This window comes from Hylobates moloch, unplaced genomic scaffold, assembly GCF_009828535.3.
Source record: "Hylobates moloch isolate HMO894 unplaced genomic scaffold, HMol_V3 SCAFFOLD_19, whole genome shotgun sequence".
In the NCBI taxonomy this organism is placed as follows: Eukaryota; Metazoa; Chordata; class Mammalia; order Primates; family Hylobatidae; genus Hylobates; species Hylobates moloch.
Window position 1 is genome coordinate 19944890 of NW_026652294.1, and position 22662 is coordinate 19967551.

The 22662-nt window shown below is 45.8% G+C and overlaps 2 protein-coding genes across 7 annotated transcripts in view; one reads left to right on the plus strand and one right to left on the minus strand.

The window, feature by feature from the left end:
* TIMP3 (TIMP metallopeptidase inhibitor 3) overlaps window positions 1–16758 on the plus strand; it is a 61273-nt gene extending 44515 nt beyond the window's left edge. Inside the window, exons 2-5 of the mRNA XM_032140022.2 lie at window positions 3155–3237; window positions 10925–11036; window positions 11693–11814; window positions 12891–16758. Coding sequence (XP_031995913.1) covers window positions 3155–3237; window positions 10925–11036; window positions 11693–11814; window positions 12891–13088 — 515 coding nt within the window. The 3' untranslated portion in view covers window positions 13089–16758. The remainder of the gene's footprint in view (window positions 1–3154; window positions 3238–10924; window positions 11037–11692; window positions 11815–12890) is intronic.
* SYN3 (synapsin III) overlaps window positions 1–22662 on the minus strand; it is a 565053-nt gene that overhangs the window by 353841 nt on the left and 188550 nt on the right. For all 6 annotated transcript variants that reach the window (XM_032140020.2, XM_032140018.2, XM_058431176.1 and 3 more), the window contains one exon: window positions 18597–18686. In XM_032140020.2, the coding sequence (XP_031995911.1) occupies window positions 18597–18686 (90 nt within the window). The remainder of the gene's footprint in view (window positions 1–18596; window positions 18687–22662) is intronic.

Here is a 22662-nt window from a genome sequence, read left to right on the forward strand (position 1 = left end):
ACCTCTCCCTGAAGTTCTGTAAGGCTAGAATATTTTTATGAGGTTGCCTTTCTTCTCATCCTAGGGAGAACTCCCAGGCCTTAGCTTATAGTGCATGTTAGAAGTCTGAAGATGGTATGTCCTAAGATGGAATAAAAATAGACAGCACGATAGTGGTGATAATGCTAATAAGAGTGGTAGCAAACCCATGAGGTTTGGGATGGACTACACACTGTTCTCAGTGCTTATATTAATACGACCCTCACAGCAACTTTATGAGGCATTGTTGTCATCATTCCCATCTTACAGATTGGGAAACCAAGGCATAGAGAGGTTTAGCAACTTCCTGAAGGTCACCCAGCACCAGGGCTGGGATTTGAACCCTGGCTATCAGGCTCCAGAGACCAGGCTCTTTAATGCAATGCTATGTTGCTGCTCCAATAGTAATAAGCAAATCACTTGTTAGCCACCTGAAAGGCACTGGGCTAAGAAAGCCAGAGAGATTTAGGAGGAAAGAGCCCCAGAGAGATCATACAGTAATGGTGGAACCCAAACTCCAATGCAGCTTCCTGACTACAAAAACATATTCTTTTCACGAAACTATCCTCAGATGAAAAGGTTCCAAGCTCAGGCCATTTGGGGTAAGGAAGGAGTTGGCTGGTTCTATGTGCAGAAGCTTCCCACAGTACTCAGCTTTATGGGGCAGGTCTGCTTGTGACATCTTCTGTCTAAATCAAGTCAAGTCATTTTTGAACCAGGATGTTGCTATTTAAAGGAATCCCTTTTGCCTTGCCCCTCCCCCCCCCAACCCCGGCCAAGACTCGCTCCCTTGTTTACCTTCTGTGTTAATGAAGCAGAGAAGATGGGTCCAAATCATTTCAGGAAGAATCAGTAGTAAAGGCTGGCAGACATGCCTCTGCCCAGAGGTGAAGCTGTTATAACCTGCCTGTGAGAGTTAATATGGAGGAAACAGTCCCTGGGGCCTCCGGGAGGCTGGCTTGTCGCTGAGAATACTACCGCAATGTTAGAAACAGAGGTGGATGCAGGATCTTGAGAGACATTGGCCTGGGATCTTGCCAACCTCTCGTTTTTACAGCAGACTTGGAAACAACCACTCGCCTCCTCCTAATTTGAGCTGCCTCTGCTAAATTGCTCACTTTGCCAATGACTGTGTGTTTTGCCATCCCTGGCAGGGAAGGTCTGAAGGGGCCATTGATTCATCTGAACCCTGACTTCATGTCTGACTGCAAGGGTAGGATCCAAGCTCATTTGGAAAGAAACAAGACAGAATCCAGTAGGGATGAGAAATAGTTCTTAGTAAAGATTTTTTTAAAAACAGAGATTAGAGTCAAAGAACTGGGATACATAGTGGAGCATCCACAATGAGGAAGGATAATGGAGCTACCAAAATGTGTGTGTGTGTGTGTGTGTGTGTGTGTGTGTGTGTGTGTGTGAAGGGTATTTTACTTAACAAGCATTTATTATCTACTCCTTTTTGGGCTAGGTGCAACTTGAGATAAGAAAGAATGATAGGATCTCAGGGCTGAAAGAGTTCAATTTGTAATTCAAAGTATGACTGCATAAGCAAGCCCCATTCCAATTCCTATTGAGGTCTTAGCATGGAAGTATCCAGCACCCTCATCACACCCCCTGATAGAGGCACTCTCTGCCCTGATGGCAGACCCCTTGCCTTTTGTTGCTGGTTCTTATTATTAGATGATTTTTTTCTTTGGTTGAGCCAATGAATGTTACTCTCTGCAATTTCCAGTTTTTGTATTCAAGACCTGTCCACTTGCTTCTCCATGTGCCAATTTTACAAATACCTGAAGACAGCTCTTGGGTGCTTCTTTTTCACACAAAGTAGAAAGAGAAGCACAACCTTGTAGAATCTAAAAGTCAAGTCCTCTCTTCTTTGTGTTCCCAGTGCATGTGGTAAATGCCTCTCTTTCAGCCCTCGACCCACTAGGTGTAATTACTTTTGTACTCATAGTTAACTAATATCTACTGGGTAACTCCTTTCTGCCAGACATTGTAGTGGGAAATTTCATAAGATCTTTTATTCAATCCTGATTCCAATTCCCTGATGTAAAGAGAGTTATACCCTTTTCATAGGTGAGAAAATTGAGGCTCAGAAAGAGGAAGTGGTTTTACTTCTTGGTCAGTTTCCTTATCTAGATAATGTGGATGCTAATACTGCCCTTGTAAGACAGTTAAGAGCAGTAAATAAGTGAAATATACATGGCACATAGTAGGTGTGCAATAAATGGGAGCTGTTTTCATTGGAACAGTCCTTCCATGGTTAGCTCATTTCATTTTTGGTGATGATAATGATGATGATATTAATAACATTTGTCTAGTGCAAACTATGTCCAGGACAGTATCAAGAGTTTCACATTTGTCATCTTGACTAATCCCTTCAGTTCAGGAGATAGTATCATTATGATTCCTGTTTTATAGAAGAGGAGGCCAGAAACAAAGTTACTTACTTGCCTACAGTCACAATAGCCATAAACAGCAGAGCTGAGATTGGAACAGTTCTGTCTGGCTCCTGAGCCCCCACTCCCAATTGCTCCTTCTACCACATCCCCATGGAGCTCAGACTCTATTGCATCCCTTGCTATCTAAGCACTGGATACCGAGGGCTCAACCAGAATGCTAACTGGGGGCACTGTGGGAAGCTGGGGTGCACCACAACCCTGTGGACATGTCAAGATGTGGCGAATTAATGCATGCAAAGGAAGAGCCCCAAATGAGGTGGTTAGAAAGGGGTCCTAGTGGAAAGAGAACAGATCTGGGAGACCATGGCACTGTCAGATGGACAAGGGAGGGGGGACAATGGCTCTAACAGGAGAAGTAGGTTTTGGATTATGGTAAAGTCACAAAGTCAAGAAAATCCCCAGGGTCGGCGGGGGTGGACTATAGCCTAGGAAGTTCTGGAGCTGGCAATTGTGAATATTTGGGGTAATTAACTTGAATGGTGGCGTTTCTTTTTCCTCCAACCTCCCTCTCACCCCAGGGAATTCCCACTGTTGTAAACACATCATCTATTCCAGTTGGCTCCAAGGTAAGAGTGCAATTCCAGGCTCCATGGAGGCTAGCGAGCCCGCCCTGAGATGCTGTTCCTGATGTGGTTCAGGCCTTCCTAACCTCTTATTGTCTCCTTCTGTCTCTGCAGTGATCCGGGCCAAGGTGGTGGGGAAGAAGCTGGTAAAGGAGGGGCCCTTCGGCACGCTGGTCTACACCATCAAGCAGATGAAGGTAGGTAATGTCATCACCCTGGCTCCAGGAAGGTTTTTGGGTTTTTGCCAGAAGAGTCTTGGCTAAGGGAGGCAAAGTGGGTTGGAACTGGGGTGTGTGTCTAAGCACCAGCCAGACCCAGCCCTTCTGCCTGCTGGAGAGGGAGCTGCTAAGGCAGCATAAAGGGATGGGTAGGGAGGGGGCATGGGGCTGCCTCGTCCAAGAGCCCATGCAGATGGAGTCACTCTAAGGCACTTGTTAGGAGGCTGAGCTCTGGAGCCAGATGGCAGATAGCCTTGTTAGCTGGTAACCATGAGACCTTGGTCAAGTCACTGCCCCTCTCTGGGCTTTAATATTCCCAATTGTGAAACGAGAGGGTTGGACTAGATCATCTCTATGGACTCTTCCGAACTCTGACTATCCGGGATTCAACAGTGCTTACAGGTCTCATGCAGCCACTGAGGTTACAGCTTAGGTTTATACCCCTCAAATCTTTACATGGAAACTGTGCTGATCACAGGAACCTCATCCCAAGGCAGGAACTTCACCTTCTTTCCCTATTTTCCTAGCTGATTGTCTTCTTGCATCCTAGATAGTTAGCAATGTTTGCTAAGCATATTCTTATCATTAAACATATTACTGAGGATATGAACATCATAAAGCACAGGAAGGAGGTATGCCCTTAAGAAAAGGAACGTCAGATTTGAAACCTAGAGAACCTGCCTCCTAGTCTCAGCTCTACTCCTAAATAGCCTGCTTACCTTGGGCTTATCCCTTTTCCTGGGCCGCAGTTTTGCCACCTGTTAACAGTGTGGGGTTGGGCTTGGTGCTCCTAACATCCTCTCTAGCTCAGGCGTTCTAAACACCCTGGGATGTGGGCCGTGTTACTTGTAAGGAGGAGCAGGTGGTATACAATGGAAGGGTGTACTGGTGATTGCCTTAGCACAGAAGACTGGGGCTTCACCTTGAATAACTCAGCAACTGGTTCATCACCCCATCTTTGTAAGCACCTCTCTACATGCAGAGCTCCCAGCTAGGAGCCAGGGAGGCTGTGAGGGAGATACAGTTTCCATCTTTAGGAACTAGAGTCAGGTTGGGAGAGAAGAGGCATGTATGTGTGTGACTCATCAGAAGTTCAATGTGGGGTGTGCTGAGGTCCACAGGAACTGTCCAGACCTTTAACTTATTGCTCATATTTGCATCCCTAGCAATTAGGGTAGGACCTGGCATGCAAAAGTGACTTGATGAATGCTTATCCGTCTAATACGGGCATGAGGGTGAGACCCCACAGGCCTGGAAACTCCCCAGAGGAGACAAGCTGCAATGTCCAGGTAGAAGGGAGTGGGGGAGTGACACAGCCCACGGTGGTACCCAACCATCCCCAAGGCCAATCTCCAGGCTTTCTTATTCCTGTGTCCTGAGGCTGGATGTACTAATTTTGTGGAACCTGTTGCTTTGGATTCAATTTTGCAAACATCCACAGCCTTCTGGTTATGTAATGTCCAGAGTCAGCCCTGGCCAGTTGCCCTTGGCTGCCTAAGCTTGGTCATGAGACCAGCTTATGTCTTCAGACAGCCCTGGGGAGAGAAAAATGGGCGGGGGTGGGGAACCAGCAAGAGCAACAACAACGCAAAAAGCCCACTTTGCAACCTCTGGCAGTCAGCGCGGGAATGCCAAAGCATATTAGACCAAGCAGAGGTTCAGAAAACACACGAACCTGCCTGGCCTGGAACAATCCTCATTACGAGACACTCGGTGGTCAGCAGAGAGCTGAGAGGGAAATAGCTGGGAGGCAGCAGTTCCTAAGCCTGCCTGATTTCCTTCCTACCATCAGTGCCTGGAGACCAGGGTGACCAGAGGCCCTTCCTATGGGCAGAATGTCCCATTCCCCCTTGCTGATGTCAGACCAGCCACGGGGGGGTGTTTAGAGACCAAACAACACTTGCTAGCCTATCAGCTTCAGAAGACACACTCCCACTCCCAGGCTAGTGGACTTCGGCTTTCCATTCACCATCCTTCACCTGAGCTCATGAATCATGGTGCTGGGAATTAGATGTAAGATCCCTTGTCTTACTTCTGACAGAGGCGCAAAGGGGAAATGACTTAACTCAGAGTCAAGCATTTAATTAAGGGCGGATCTGATACCCAAGCTGAAGCATCGGAATTTCTTCCCGATCCTGTGTTCTTTATATGACTCCCAAATCTCCCTGCCATCTTACTTTAATGATCAGTCACCATCTCATGCCTTTTCTTCACTCTGACCCTCCACAGAGGGTATCATGATCCATAGAACTGGTCAGTGCCCTTCTATCCAGAGATGCCACTGGAATCTGCTTGTCTCTAGGTACCAGCCTGCAAATCAGAGAAGATACAGGCTAGAAGTAGAAGTAATAGTCCGTCTATCCATCCTCTCATGCTTCCTTCCCACCCTCTCTCTGTGCTTACTACTGTGCTATGAGCTGGGGATACAAAGATAACACTGCTTATAATTATGATAAGACTCTGCATCAGTAACATTTACTGAGCAATTGCTTTATGCCAGGCATTCTGCTAGGTCTTTGCATAGATCAGTCCTTATACTAACACTGTAAAATAGATGACACCTTGTCCTCTGTTTGACAGGTGAGGGAACTGAGACCTGGGAGGTCATATAACAGTTAAGATCATACGGCTACAAAGTGGCAAACCTGAGCAAAACTATATGGTCTTTGCCTATAAGGAGATAATATAGTATGGAGCAGCAGGCTGATTCACCATTCCTACCCACTTTGGGATATATAAATGCCCACTCTATATGTATTTAGTTACCAGGGAACAAAAAGAGGTCAGCTTGGGTTTGTTGGTTTATCATCCAGCAGTGTAGGGCTGGACTTGTAATATCCTGCAAAGGGTGTATCAGAAAAATCTTTGTAGGAGGGAAGGGGGAGAGGCCAGAGAGGCAAGCCTGCATGAATTTTGGCACTGGTCCCTGGGAGACTTTTTTCTAGCAGATTAGAGAGTCTACCCTAGAGAGTCAGAAGGGGTGAGCAAGGGCTTCCTTAGAGCAGGACTAAAGGAACTTGGAGAACTTGAGACTCCGAGCCACCCTGTCTGACCTCTCTCTTCTCTCACTGATGAAAGGCAGGCAGACCTTCTCCCATCTGCTAACTCTGGAGCCTCTGACCCATCTCTCAGGAACACTTCAGTATGCAGAGACCTGAGATATGTGTGTGTGTGTGAGGGAGCAGGGTGTTAGAATGCTGAGAGAGCTTATTGCAATCCCAAACTTGGAAATTAGCTGGGCTGTGGGGTGAAGGTGAAAGTTTCCAGAACTGGCTGCTCTAAGCTGTGGGGACCTTATCTCCCATCAGGACCATGAGAAACCGATCCACTGTGCCAGGAGTTATTGTTTACGTAGCGGAGACATGCTCTCCAGCTGGCTGCAGGGGACAGAACGTGGGGGACATTATGTCCCAGCTGGTCCTGGGAGGGTCCCATGGGGAGACCCGCTGGTCATGTGCTTTGCATGTCCTGACTGTAGGCAGAGCAGACCTCCGGGGACTTCCTTCCTTTAGTGGTTTGTCTAACCAAATGAGCAATAGCAGGGTCTCGCCTTTGAAGCTCCAGCTGGAGGCATCTTTGACCCCCCAGCCCACAGGGAACCATTCTTCTTGCAATGCCCGTGGCTCTTCCTGGCTTAGGACACTCATCCAGCCCTCTGCAGAGACTGGCTCCATTTCCACATTCTCTGCCTGTCCTGCTAGACAAATTGCTGTGTAGAGAAAGATCATGCCCCTGATAGCTCGGTCGGTCTGTAAATAAGAAGTTGTGGGTTTAAATGAGTCCATGATGTACACCAGCATCCAGAACAGTGTTGATCTTTGGTAGGCATGCAAGACATAGTTGGAATCATTGTGGCAACTCATGCTGTCAATGTAGAGTGAAGGCCAGACATTTCATAAGAACTATGCAAATGTCCCCAGACTCAAAAACTTCTTTTTTACTTTATTTGTCCCTTCACTCCAAGGGAAGCTAACATCTTGGAACTCTGTGTAGATGCTACCAAGAAGAGGGGCCCAGAGGCATGCAGAACTCAGTTGAAAAAGAACAACCCACTTATGTCTGAAGTTCTAAACCAGCTTTAACTACTCTTGTTAAGAGCTGAGGAAGGGACTTAGGAGAAAGGGGACCAAACTCATTCCTCCTCTTCCTACGAATTTCAGTATAACTTGTTCTAAGCTAACTTTCATTGAATGTTGTGGGCTGACTGCTATTCTAAGTCATTTGCTTCTCTCAAGCACTCTAAGAAGTAAGTGCTTTGACCCATTTTACAAATGAAAAAACTGAGGCCCAAAGAGATTAAGTAACTTTCCAAATGGCGAATAGGTGGCAGAGAAGATTCAAGATTCAAACTCTGGCTGTCAGCCTCCAAAACCTGAATTTACCACTGATCTCCATGGCATTGGTTTGGATTAGATTACCTTTAACATCTTTTCCAACTCTGAGATTCTAGGATTCTCTGATGTCAGGACATTGTAAACCTATTATAACTCTCCTAAATTTGTCAAACCAATTCTAGATCTCTACGATTACAGACATGATACTTTTAGAATCAATATTTAAATCAAGGTAGGATTATTATACAGAAAACACAACTGAGTAGAATCTACCTTTGCCATGTTGTTCTTTTCAGAATTGACCCTAAAACACAGCACTATGTTTGTCAGAGCCAGTCATTTGTAATGTGTCAGAATTTTGATTCTAGGCAAGTGCTAGGAGCTAAAATGCAGGTTCCTTCAAACTTCCAAGTAGCTGCGGTGCCAAGCTGATTTCGATGAGTTGAGTTCTTACTGAGCGGTTCAAATGACCAGACTGTAACCAGGGGCTTCATTCTCTCACCCATGAAGCACTAGGGCAGTCAAGGGGAAAGACTGACGCAGAAGGAATGAGGTTCCCATGGGCTGGGTCCAAAAGACCTAGAGCGAGTGCTTAGTTGAAACATTTGCCAAAACCTCAAGGAACACCCGCACAAAAATAAGAAGTTGCTCGGCACAGAAGTCAGGGTAGGGGATGTTCTTCGAAGGCCACACTCCATGGCAGGCACACAGCAGCACACTTAAACATGGTTCCTGTTAAGGCTAGAGAGGCACCATTCACATAGAAGAAGTCATCATTGTGACTCTACCCACCCTGCGCCCCCACCGCATAATTGAATGCTGAGTGTGGACGGCATTTCTTCCAGCACTTGGCTGCATTACTGTGCTCAGTTGGCAAGCCTTGGGGGAGAAGAGGGGTTCAGAAGGAAGACCATCTGAGTCCATCAGAACAATGTGTGCTTTTAACAAGGCAGGGGCACCCAAACTCAGTAGGTCCAACAGACCAAGTTGTGCTGTGAAGGTCTTGTGGACCACCTACCCCCGCCAACCAGTCACCACTTAAAAGATGAGAAAACGCCAGCTCACAGGCCAAATGGGAGGCATTTAGAAGAGACACCAATGAAGAGATGTCTGGCTTTGTATTAATTACCATAAGTAAATTAATACCAAATGCCAGGAAGTAAAGTAGAGACATTTTCCTATTATAAACCCTTGGGACAAGCCCAGAGACCACCAGCAGTCCAGGGCTTGTGTACGCTGAGAACTGAGGGGATAACAGAATTGTGCAATACCTTGGTACCCCACCGCACCCTTACCAGATCTCACAGTTCACAGCATCACCTTGGCACACTGGGCCTGTGTAATACTTGTGGACTTGACCTGGAATCACAAAGCAGACCCAGCTTCTGTTGCATTCATTCACCCCAGTGACTCTGAGCACACACTGATGAAGGAGGCACAGTGGCCATAAATGGAAATAGCATTTGCCTGCTTCTGGGGACCTTGGTCATAGGCTTCTGAAGCTTTCCTGGGAGCCAGACTAAGATAATGGGTAAGAGTATGGACTCTGAAGGCAGATTCCTCTGCTTGGAATCCTAGCTCTGCCATTTCCCAACTGTGTGGCCTTAACTAGCTACTTAGCCTGCCTGTAACTCAGGCTCCTCATCTATAAAATGGGCATAATGGTTCCTACCTCATAGGGTTGTCATGGTGATTCACGGGCTAATATTAAAGGAGATTTCTCAACCTCAGTACCATTGACATTTGGGGCCAGATAATTCTTTGTTCTGGGGGCTGTCCTGAGTATTGTGGGATGTTTAGCAACCTCCCTACCCTCTACTAACTGTTGTGACAACCAAAAATGTCTCCAGACATTGCCAAATGTCCCATATATTTCCTAGGGGGGCAAATTGCCTCCAGTTGAGAACCACTGTATTAGATTATGTCGTAGATACAAATAGCCAAATATCAGCAATTTCATGTGGTTCAATCTAATAATTATAAATTATTTAACAGTTAAACATCTTTGAACTTTGTAGATATGTTTATGTGCTTCATCTGGGATAAATGAACCCAGTGCTTTCATCAGACGCTCAGAAGAATAAAAAACATGGAGAATTTCTAGCCTGAATTCAATGTTCACCAGCCAAATAGAATTTCTATAAAGTGGGGTTTGTAATACATCCTTCCCAGGGCTCTTTTAAGGATACTGCAAGGGGAATGTGAGTGAGAATGTTTTTTGTGGGCTGGAAAGTGTCACAGAGATATCAAGAGAATGCTGGCTGAATTTATGGGACTCAGGTCCTAAGGTTGACAAAGAAAAAGGACCTTTGTCACAGCTACTTCTCTGGATTTCTGAAAAGGTGCTGGGATGTGAGACATGTGTAGACGAAGGAGTGTTGTGGGGCAGTTGGAATGGGTGGTGTGGCTGGCTGCACAGGAAGGTTTCTCTGGGAAGGCACCAACCTGGCTAGACAAGAGGATCGGTGGCTTCATCTGGGGTGAAGGGGGCCCTGGGGTGGGTGGATCAGTGACCAGCCACTGGACAGCTGAATAGGGGATCGAGATTCCCTCAGATCCAGTGTCAGCAAGCCTTCTGGGTGCTGAGACCCCTCTCCTGTGTTCCTTTTACTTTATCGATACATAATAAATGTACATATTTTGGGAGTCCATGTGGTATTTTGATATATTCAAAAATGTATAGTAATCAAATCAGGGTAATTGGGATATTCATAACCTTAAACATTTATCGTTTCTTTATGCTGGGAACACTTGAATTATCCTCTACTAGCTATTTTGAGATATACAATAAGTTATTGTTTACTGTAGTCATTCTACTGATTTAATGAACACTGAGTCTTACTTCTTCTGCCTACTCATATTTTTGTATCCATTAATTATATCTCTTTCCCCCAACCCCTATTACCTTTCCTGCCTCTGGTAACCACCAATCCACTGTCTATCTTTATGAGATTTACTTTCTTAGCTCCCACATATGAGTGAGAACATGGTATATTTGTCTTTCTGTGCCTGGCTTATTTCACTTAGCAAAATGACCTCCAGTTCCAGCTGCGCTGCCACACATGACAAGATTTCATTCCTTTTTCTGGATGAATCATATTCCATTGGGTATAGATACCAGGTTTTGTTGATCCATTCATCTGTTGATGGGCACTTAGGTTGATTTCATATCTTGGCTATTGTGAATATTGCTGCAGTCAACATGAGAGTGCCGACCCCTCTTCCATACTCTGATTTCCTTTCCTTTGGATACATACCCAGCAGTGGGATTATGGATCATATGGGTGTCCAAACTGGGAAGGAAGAAGTCATGATGTTCCTTTTGCCCACAGATGTACCGAGGCTTCACCAAGATGCCCCATGTGCAGTACATCCACACGGAAGCTTCCGAGAGTCTCTGTGGCCTTAAGCTGGAGGTCAACAAGTACCAGTACCTGCTGACAGGTAACGGCCAACTCTAGCTTCTAGGCCAGGGTTTGGCCAAGGTTCACTGTTTCTTGACTTCAGAAGAACACATAAGGAGTAGCTGACTCACCAAATGTCCAGTAAATTGTAAGGAGTCTCTAATGTTGAATTCATCCACTTACCCAGTGCTAAGAGCTTGAGGCTCCTACACTTAGGCTAGACTTTGGAATTAGCTCCACCACTCACCTTGTGGAGGAAATCTCCTAATTTGTAGCTTCTCAACTTTACTGTAAATAAAAAGGGAGTGTCTGTTCCTCTTCACCTCACACTCAACCTGTTAGGCCTGTCTTTGAAAGTTATTCATCTTTAGGCAGTCAATGTAGTAAAGGAGAAAACAAACACAAAAATCATTATAAAGGGAGTGAAGAGTTGGTGTCTAGTCCTAGCTCCAGTATTTAATGGGCTTGAGACCTTTGGCAAATCACTTTACCTCTCTGAGCCTCATTATCCTCATCTGGAAAACGAGGCTACAGTCCATTTTAAAAGGTGCTGGGGAGGGTGAAATAAAATCATGGGTCTGAAAAGTACCCAGCCACAGTGCCTGGGCTAAGTGGAAACATAGTAGGTGTGAATTCTTTCTGGGCTGGGCTCTGGACAAAACAACCCTCTCCTTGTTTTCTTCTTTCCTCCTGCAGGTCGCGTCTATGATGGCAAGATGTACACAGGGCTGTGCAACTTTGTGGAGAGGTGGGACCAGCTCACCCTCTCCCAGCGCAAGGGGCTGAACTATCGGTACCACCTGGGTTGTAACTGCAAGGTAAGCCCTGGGGTCACTGGGGGAAGGAGGGGAGGTGCTGACTTGCAGCCCTAGAAACATCAGCTCCCAATGCACTGGGTGCCAGGCCCTCGTGCTGGGAAGGGTGTGCATGTGTTAGGCCAGGGCAGAGGGGCAGGTCTGAGCAGATATAGTAAGGAATGTTGCCCCAGGTGGGGCAGTGAGGAAGGCAGGGAAGGAAGAATGCCTTTCTGCTGTAATCGGCTGCCTCTATGATGACCACTTGGAAGCTGCTGGGGCAGGAGGGCACTTGAATCCCTGGCCCCACCTGGCAGTTCAAGGCTGTAGGCACAGGATCCTAACACTGGTAGGTTCTCCCAAGTGGTTTCAAGTGGGCTCACCCTGGTAGCTGACTCATCGGTAACCCCACCCCAGATGGGCAAACGGGCCCAGGACTGCAGAGACCAGATGCTACAGAAGGTCTCTCTTTAACCAGGCCCATCCCCCTGACCCAAGTATAGGGCCAAGGTACAGCCTTCCTGCTGTGGGAGGAAGTTGGGCCACTCTCTCACTTCATCTTCAAAACAGTCCTGTGTGGTTTTAATTACTATGATCTCCATTCTGCAGATGAGAGCTCAGAGAACTTAAGTAACTAGCCATAGGTCCCACAGTTAATCTGGTTTCCAACCTAGGGCAGCTAGACTCCAAAGTTATGCTCTAACCTTTCTAATTCCTCGATTCCCTAAAACAGCTGAGATCTCCCATCTATTTGAGATGAAAAAGTCCTCTCAATAGTCTAATTCTGCTACTTACTGGTTGTGTGACCTGCAGCAAGTTACTTAACCTCTCCGAGCCTCCTATTTATTTATCTGTAAAAAGGGAGATAAAACTGTGATAAGAATTAAAGAGAATAATATCAAAGCACTTATCAGGATGTCTGTTAGACAGCAGGTGCGCAACAAAGGTTCGCTAGTGCTATTTATGTTATTATCACTGAGAGACTGATGTGGCTAGGCTTCCCCTGCAGTGGCCCCAGGGGCTGAATCCAGGCTCGGCAGCCTCAGGCCTGGGCATACCATGGCAGAGTCCGTCAACTGCTGCCTGTTATCTAATTGCAGATCAAGTCCTGCTACTACCTGCCTTGCTTTGTGACTTCCAAGAACGAGTGTCTCTGGACCGACATGCTCTCCAATTTCGGTTACCCTGGCTACCAGTCCAAACACTACGCCTGCATCCGGCAGAAGGGCGGCTACTGCAGCTGGTACCGAGGATGGGCCCCCCCGGACAAAAGCATCATCAATGCCACAGACCCCTGAGCGCCAGACCCTGCCCCACCTCACTTCCCTCCCTTCCCGCTGAGCTTCCCTTGGACACTAACTCTTCCCAGATGATGACAATGAAATTAGTGCCTGTTTCCTTGCAAATTTAGCACTTGGAACACTTAAAGAAAGGTCTATGCTGTCATATGGGGTTTATTGGGAACTATCCTCCTGGCCCCACCCTGCCCCTTCTTTTTGGTTTTGACATCATTCATTTCCACCTGGGAATTTCTGGTGCCATGCCAGAAAGAATGAGGAACCTATATTCCTCTTCTTCATGATAATATAATCTCTATTTTTTTAGGAAAACAAAAATGAAAAACTACTCCACTTGAGAATTGTAATTCCCACCCCTTTTGCTTCTTCCCCACCTCACCATCTCCCAGACCCTCTTCCCTTTGCCCTTCTCCTCCAATACATAAAGGACACAGACAAGGAACTTGCTGAAAGGCCAACCATTTCAGGATCAGTCAAAGGCAGTAAGCAGATAGACTCAAGGTGTGTGAAAGATCTTATACACCAGGAGCTGCCACTGCATGTCCCAACCAGACTGTGTCTGTCTGTGTCTGCATATAAGAGTGAGGGAGGGAAGGAAGGAACTACAAGAGAGTCGGAGATGACGCAGCACACACACAATTCCCCAGCCCAGTGATGCTTGCGTTGACCAGATGTTCCTGAGTCTGGAGCAAGCACCCAGGCCAGAATAACAGAGCTTTCTTAGTTGGTGAAGACTTAAACATCTGCCTGAGGTCAGGAGGCGATTTGCCTGCCTTGTACAAAAGCTCAGGTGAAAGACTGAGATGAATGTCTTTCCTCTCCCTGCCTCCCACCAGACTTCCTCCTGGAAAACGCTTTGGTAGATTTGGCCAGGAGCTTTCTTTTATGTAAATTGGAGAAATACACACACCATACACTATCCACAGATATAGCCAAGTAGATTTGGGTAGAGGATACTATTTCCAGAATAGTGTTTAGCTCACCTAGGGGGATATGTTTGTATACACATTTGCATATACCCACATGGGGACATAAGCTAATTTTTTTACAGGACACAGAATTCTGTTCAATGCTGTTAAATACGCCAATAGTTTAATCTCTTCTATTTTGTTGTCATTGCTTGTTTGAAGAAAATCATGACATTCCAAGTTGACATTTTTTTTTCATTTTAATTAAAATTTGAAATTCTGAACATCATCAGCACCCTCTCTTCCCTATCATGGGTCATCTGACCCCTGTCCGTCTCCTTGTCCCTGCTTCATGTTTGGGGGCCTTCCTTTAACTGCCTTCCTGGCTTGGCTCAGATGGCAGATGAGAGTGTAGTCAAGGGCCTGGGCACAGGAGGGAGAGCTGCAGAGTGTCCTGCCTGCCTTGGCTGGAGGGACACCTCTCCTGGGTGTGGAGACAGCTTGGTTCCCTTTCCCTAGCTCCCTGGTAGGTGAATGCCACCTCCTGAGATCCTCACCTCTTGGAATTAAAATTGTTGGTCACTGGGGAAAGCCTGAGTTTGCAACCAGTTGTAGGGTTTCTGTTGTGTTTTTTTTTTTTTTTTTGAAATAAAACTATAATATAAATTCTCCTATTAAATAAAATTATTTTAAGTTTTAGTGTCAAAAGTGAGATGCTGAGAGTAGGTGATAATGTATATTTTACAGAGTGGGGGGTGGTAGGATGGTGACATTGAACGTGATTGCTCTCTGTCTCTTTTTTCAGCTTATGGGTATTTATCTTCTACTAGTATTTGTATCTTCAGTTCATTCCACTTTAGAAAACTGAGCTGCCAATTGAAACAGGAGAAGAAAAAAAAAAGCAGCAGACAACACATTGTAGAGTCTTGCACACACACAGGTGCCCAGGCAAGGTGCTTGGCAGAACCCCAGAGTGGGAAGAGAGTACTGGCATCAGGTTTCCTTGGGATCAATTTCATTACCGTGTACCTTTCCCATCGTGGTCATGCCATTTGGCAGGGGGAGAATGGGAGGCTTGGCCTTCTCAGTGAGGCAGTGTGAGCAGAAGAAGCTGGGGCCAGCATGTCCGTGGTTTTGAAGGGATGAGCCCAGACTTGATGTTTTGGGATTGTCCTTATTTTAACCTCAAGGCCTCGCATGGTGGGGCCCCTGACCAACCTACACAAGTTCCCTCCCACAAGTGGACATCAGTGTCTTCTCTGTGAGGCATCTGGCCATTCACACTCCCTGGTGTGGTCAGCCTCTCTCACACAAGGAGGAACTTGCGTGAAGGCTGAGCGTGAGGCACCTGAAGTTTCCCTGCGGAGTCGATAAATTAGCAGAACCACAGCCCCATCTGTTAGGCCTTGGTGAGGAGGCCCTGGGCAAAGAACGGTCTTTCGCAAAGCAATGTCAGAGGGCGGTTTTGAGCTTTCTATAAGCTATCGCTTTGTTTATTTCACCCGTTCACTTACTGTATAATTTAAAGTCATTTATGTAGCTGAGACACTTCTGTATTTCAATCATATCGTGAACATTTTATTTTGCTAAATCTTGTGTCATGTGTAGGCTGTAATATGTGTACATTGTGTTTAAGAGAAAAAAATGAAACCCACATGCCGCCATTTTCCTGAATCAAATTCTACAGTGGAATGGAGAGGAAAATACTTCTAGGCAAGCAGCTAGACTGGTGAATTGGGGGAAACAGAAGGAACTAGTAATGAGACTCCTCCAGCCTCCTCCCTATTGGAATCCCAATGGCTCCTGGGGTAGGAAAAAAGTTTAAAGCACATTCATGTTCTTGTTCTGTGTCACTTGGCCCTGCATAGTCTACCATTTACTTCACCCCAAGTCCTGCTGCCCATCCAGTTGGGAAGCCGTGATTTTCCTAAGAATCCAGGGCCATGGGAGATACAATTCCAAGTTCTCGCTTCCTCCTTTGGGCATCTCTTCTGCCTCCCAATCAAGGAAGCTCCATGCTCAGGCTCTCAGCTCTTGGGCTGGTGCTCTGCTCTGTCCAGGGTAGGTGATACTGGGAGACTCCTGTCTTTTACCTTCCCCTCGTTCCAGACCTGCCTCATGGTGGCAACATGGTTCTTGAACAATTAAAGAAACAAATGACTTTTGGGGATAGCCCTGTCTAGGGGAAACTGTGGCCCCCAGGAGACACTACCCTTCCACGCCCCAGACCTCTGTCTTGCATGTGACAATTGACAATCTGGACTACCCCAAGATGGCACCCAAGTGTGTGGCTTCTGGCTACCTAAGGTAAACATGTCACTAGAGTATTTTTATCAGAGAGAAACATTATAAAAATCTGATGGCAAAAGCAAAACAAAATGGGGGAAAGTAGGGGAGATGGATGTGATAACAACTTCCTAATTGGCTCTTTGGAGGCGAGAGGAAGGGGAGAACTTGGAGAATAGTTTTTGCTTTGGGGGTAGAGGCTTCTTAGATTCTCCCAGCAACCGCCTTTCCCTTTAGCCAGTCTGCCGTCCTGAAACCCAGAAGTGATGGAGAGAAACCAACCAGAGATCTCGAACCCTGTCTAGAAGGAATGTATTTGTTGCTAAATTTTGTAGCACTGTTTACAGTTTTCCTCCATGTTATTTATGAATTTTATATTCCGTGAATGTATATTGTCTTGTAATGTTGCATAATGTTCACTTTTTATAGTGTGTCCTTTATTCTAAACAGTAAAGTGGTTTTATTTCTATCACACATCTGCTGTCTCTTGCCTTGTTGTGTTCTGATGCCACGGGGAGTTATGTATACACCAGCAGGCCTTGGAAGTCTCCCTCCATGCACCACTATGGCCTGGCCCCACCCTGCTCCAGTCCTTTTCCCTTGCAGAAGGAATCTTAGGAGAGGTGCCCTGCCTTGACTTTGCTCCCTGATTCTATTGCTAGAGTCCTCCCTAGTTCTGCTGAATCTGGATGTATTAACATATCTGTACCTCATCATCTATTGGTGGTACAAGTACCCCCAGACTGGAGTCCTTACTCAGCCCTCCTTGTTTTCTTCCTAATAATCCCAACCTGGTGGAGGTGGGGAGGGGCGGCCTGCAAACAGCAGTCCTTGATGTCAACTGCCTGCTTGAAATTCTAAGTATGGCTTGGCCTAGTTGGGAACACCAGGAACTCATGAGGTCTCACGACGGCTGGTGACCTTTTCCCAGAGCTTATAACAACCTCCTTTCGGAGTATACAGCAGGGCCTGTCACTGTCAATGGGCTGGGCTGGCTGCAGACCCCTTGCCCGACTTTCATCCCACCATTGACAATGTTCCAGGTTTTCACCCTTGTTTTAAAGCTACTCCTACTATATGGCAGGTACGGCACTTTACATACAGGATCTCATGAAATCCTGACTACTCGATGAGGTTGCTCCACAACCATCCATGGTTTTTACCTGAAGAAGTTGGGGCTCACAGAGATAAAGTCATTTTCCTGAGACCTAGTATGTAGACAGAACTGGGATTCAAATTCAGGCTGGTTTGATAATGAACTCTGAATTTTCCCCACTGTAAGGATGCATACAGTAAGAAAAATCCAGGGTTTGGGGATACGCTGGGTTTCACATGCCCTTCTTATCTCAACCAGCATGTTCTGGATTCTGTGACTCTTGCCTGATCAGATATAAGGGAAAGATCATCAATAGAAAATTCTGCTTGGTTAGAGTGATTCCTCCTGGAACCTGCAGTCCTACCCATCAATATCTCCAAACAGGACTGTCTAGCCCAGCAGCCTGAGCTTAGACTCTACAAACAGCCACAGTAAGTCCCCACCTGGGACTATAGTATACCCTATTCATTATTCTGTTCCCAAAGACGCATTCCCTGCAAGGCCAAGCGCAGGGTCACGGCCTTGAATTCCTTTGACCAGTTTACGAAGACCACCAACTATGCAAGCAGGCATGTTGCAGGCTCTTTCCTGCTGCTTAGAGCTCCCCTCCTCAACACTTTCTGGCTTCAGGTGGAGAACCCTTCACCTCATTCAAAAAGACATTCACCTCTTGTACCCAGGTATCCTCCAAATGGGAGGCTGTACCACATATTCTGAGCTAAGCCCTACCTGCTTCCCAGAGGAGATCTCAGGTGCATTCAGAAATTGGAAAGTGAAGAGGACATGTAAGGAAACCGCCCTTCAACAACCAATGCAAATCAAATATTAATATTACTGCTTTTCATTAAAATATGAGTTGAAATCAGGTTCCACAAAAGGCTCAAGTAAAACAACATCCCACCTTGAAAACATCTTTTACCTTTATAATCAGCCTCTGGCTCTAATATGCCCCCAGAACGTGTCCCCTGATTTGCTGAAAATCTCCAAGTTCCAAGGAATGTGGTTCACCTTTGTCATTTGCCCTACTGCCTGAATTTCACCTGGAGAGACGACTTCCCTTAGGAAATCCAGGCACTCCCACAGGACACTGTGACTCCACCTTAGAGTCTGCAATGTACAACCCCTAGAGTCCACCTCCTCCATCCAAAGGGACTGAGGACAAGACATCTGTATTCATTCCACATCATGCAAAGAAACAGAGTAAAAAAGGGCACTCACCATTGGCTTATGGTTGGGGAAAAATGTTTGCTCCACAAGCGGGAACTTCTCAGGACCCAGGGAATGGAAGATCTTAATGAGTTGAGAGAACTAGGATAGAAGAGGAGAGAACACTGAACAACCATTGTTACCCAGTATAACAAAACCTCCCACTTGCTCTGAGGCCTCAAGCATCTGACTGTTGTGAGCTGAGCTTCAGTAGGTGCTATCCTATCCTGCCTATAGGATAAAGACCAGATTCCTTGGCTGGACATTCATCTTCTCCATCATCCAGCCATATTAACCCCTCCATTTCTGCCCAAGACCTAGTAAGTAGGCAGAACACTGGGTTCAGCCCAACCATATTTAATGAGCACTTACTACAGCCTCAGCATTTCACACTAGGTCCTTCTCCACCTGCTGATGTTCATGCCCTGCTCCTTGCCTGCAGTACCTTCTTTCTAGAGAGGCAGCACTGCATGGTAATTGATGGTGTTAGATGTGCATCCAGCCTCCCTGGGTTCAAATTCTTGCTTTGCCACTTACTAGCTGTATAACTCGGGAAGCCAATTCAGGTTTTTGAGCTTTGGTTTCTTCACTCGTAAACTGGAGATCCAACCTCATGGGATTGTTGTAAGGATACAGTGCGTCAGAGGCAGTGCTTTGTCCACAGCAGTGCTAAAATGCTAGGTGTTACATTAATAAATATTTTCTCTGCTGTTGCAACCCCTCTCATTTCCAACAGCTCAAGCCACATCCCTTCCCACTGCTCTCCTCATGCTTCAACACTTGCTTGTTTTGCCAGATATTAGCTATTGTCTCCAGAGCTCAAAGGTGAGCTCCGTCACTATGCTTTATTATTGGAGCAACAAGCTGAACATGGGGGCAAGGCCTGAAGGAAGGCAGGCTGCAGGTGCATGGCTGTGATACTAATATCTTGCTGGAGGGAAGCATAGGAGGTGAAGGGACCTGGAAGGGGGACAGAGTAGGGAGTCAGGATGATCCCCTGGAGCAGATGACATAGAGAAGGAGAAGGGGCCCTCCGGGTGTGCATTGAGACTAGTGTATGCTGGAGACCCTCTGCAGCTGTCATGCTGTGGCATCAGTTGCAGGTGATGATGAGAGATGAGGTCGAAGCGTGATCCATCACAGACCACCAGCCTTAAAGGCCTGGCCAGAAAGCTTAGAATTCACCCAGAAGGTGAAGGAGAGCTGCTGGTGGATATAAGCAGAGAAGAGCAAATCAGATTCTGAACAAGATAAAGGAATCAACTGGAATTTGTGGTCCCATGTGGATGCCCAGTGGTTAAAGGAGTGGCCAACCTGGCTTGGAGGTCACTCAATACTAAGAGCCTGGACACTGAAAACAGAGTAACTAGGAACTTTCTGCATCCACCCAGGATTGGTCTGCAAACTCTTGGGGTATAGCCTTCAGATGCAGCACAACAGGGAGTCAACTTGGAGGGTTTAGGAGAACTCAGAAATATGGAAAATGATGTGTGTGTGTGTGGGACACTTTGCAGACAAGGAAATTGGAGTCCAGAAAGGGAGAGTGATTCCACAGGTAAGCACATGAGTTTTGAAGAGGCCTAGCTCTACCACTTACTACTAACTATGTGAGCCTCAGTTTCCTCATCTGTAAGATGGAGATATTAGCAATTCCTACTCATAAGGGTGCTGAGAATTAAACACAATATGCACGTTAAGGGCTCAGGATAGCACATGGTTAGTGCTGATGAGTTGTGGTTGCTACTATCGTGATAACTGTGGTAAAAGGTGGGGAAGGGCTAACACCATCTAGAACCCTTTCCTAACAGTGGCACTCGAAAATCTTGGATGCCATTGGCCAAAAAGCCCAGTTAGGGAAGAATGAGAAGGAGACCAGGGCCATGACAATAGTGGTAAATTCTATCATACCTATTAAATTAATGCATGTAGCCATTCAGTAAGTACTGAGTGTTCCAACTCTGCATGGAACTTGTTCCAGGTATCTAAGGCAATGAAAATTTTTACCACTTATTGAGTGTGTACTTTCTGCCAGCCACATTCTAAGCATTTTCATCTATTAAATCATAACCAACCCTACCAGGAAGGCTCTATTACTATCACCACTTTCCAAATAAGGAAGCTAAGTTCAGAGAGGTTAAGGGGGTTGCTCAAGTAACACAGCTCATAAGTGGAGAAGCCTGGACCCAGGAATCTGCTTTCAGAGCTCACACTCTCAACTACCACCCTACACCACCAGGTGAACACACAGAGAGATAGCAAACCACAGACCAGACAGCTATGAGCTTCACAGAGCACATTCTACATACCCTAAGCCTCCACATTACCTATCCTCTTTCTGTCCTTGATCTTCCCCCTTGCCACTGATCATAGGACATATTGCATATTTGACATAAGTATTAAAGCACCGCACATGCCCCTGCTCACTAGAATGTAAGATCCACAGGGCAGGGATTTTTGTCTGATTTGTTCACTGCTATGTTTCTAGGACTTACGACAGCACCTGGAACACAGTAAGTGCCCAAGAAGTATTTGTTGGACATTTGGGTTGGTTCCAACTCTTCGCTATTGTGAATAGTGCCGCAATTAAACAACATGGCACATGGATACATATGTAACAAACCTGCACATTGTGCACATGTACCCTAAAACATAAAGTATAATAATAAAAAAAAAGAAGTATTTGGTACATGAACAAATAACTTCTAATCAGAGAGACAGATAATGCACAAATGAATGGATAAATTTATCATTCGGTGGAGATAAGTATCTAGGAAAAAAATAAAACAGGGTAAGGGATTTGAGAGTACTTGAGCAAGTGGAGGAGTGGTATTTTTTCTTTGAGACGGAGTCTCGCTCTGTCACCAGGCTGGAGTGCAGTGGTGCGATCTCGGCTCTCTGCAACCTCCACCTCCCGGGTTCAAGCGATTCTCCTACCTCAGACTCCTGAGTAGCTGGGACTACAGGTGGACGCCACCATGCCCAGCTAATTCTTGTGTTTTTAGTAGAGACGGGGTTTCACCATGTTGGCCAGCATGGTCTCGATCTCTTGATCTCATGATCCGCCTGCCTCGGCCTCCCAAAGTACTGGGATTACAGGCGTGAGTCACCACTGTGGGCCAAGGAGTGGTATTTTAAGAAGTCTTTCTTACAGGTAACATTTGGATGGAAACTCAAATAAATCAAATGAATGACTGAAAATAAGGAATAAAAGAAGAGAAATTAAATGTTGGGTGTTGGGGAGAGATGGCTTAAATTTTGGCCTCACCACTCACTGAGCAAGTTCCTTAACTGGCCTGAAGCTGAGCTTCCGTCTCTGTAAAATGAAGGGTTGACACTCACTTCACACGAGAGCGACAGTATAAGTGCCGGGTAGCATAGTTTTCTGGGACATAGTAAGTGCTCAATAAATGGGGTCTGCTGTTAACAACAATAATGATAGAATGTTCATAAAACAATATGGCGCATCTTTATGACTAATATTATAACATAATACCATATCATAATATGTTGTTATATAATAACATGTTTTATTATATATTCTTAATAGTATATATTATGTCACTGTATTATATATTATATATTACAAAGATTATATATGTAATATATATCATATATTACATGTAACATGTATAATATATAATATGTATATATTAACATATATGTATTTCTAAAATTTGTTTTTTTTAGATGGAGTTTCGCTGTTGTTGCTCAGGCTGGAGTGCAACGGCACAATCTCGGCTCACCACAACCTCTGCCTCCCAGGTTCAAGCTATTCTCCTGCCTCAGCCTCCCGAGTAGCTGGGATTACGGTGGGATTACAGGCATGTGCCACCACACCTGGCTAATTTTGTATTTTTAGTAGCGACGGGGTTTCTCCATGTCAGTCAGGCTGGTCTCGAACTACCAACCTCAGGTGATCCGCCTGCCTTGGCCTCCCAATGTGCTGGGATTACAGGCATGAGCCACCGTGCCCGGCCTATAAATATTTACCATAATAATATATAAAATATAACATTAATATAATTATTAGGCAATAATTCCAACAACAGCCCTAGGATCCAAGTTTGGTTCAGTTGCT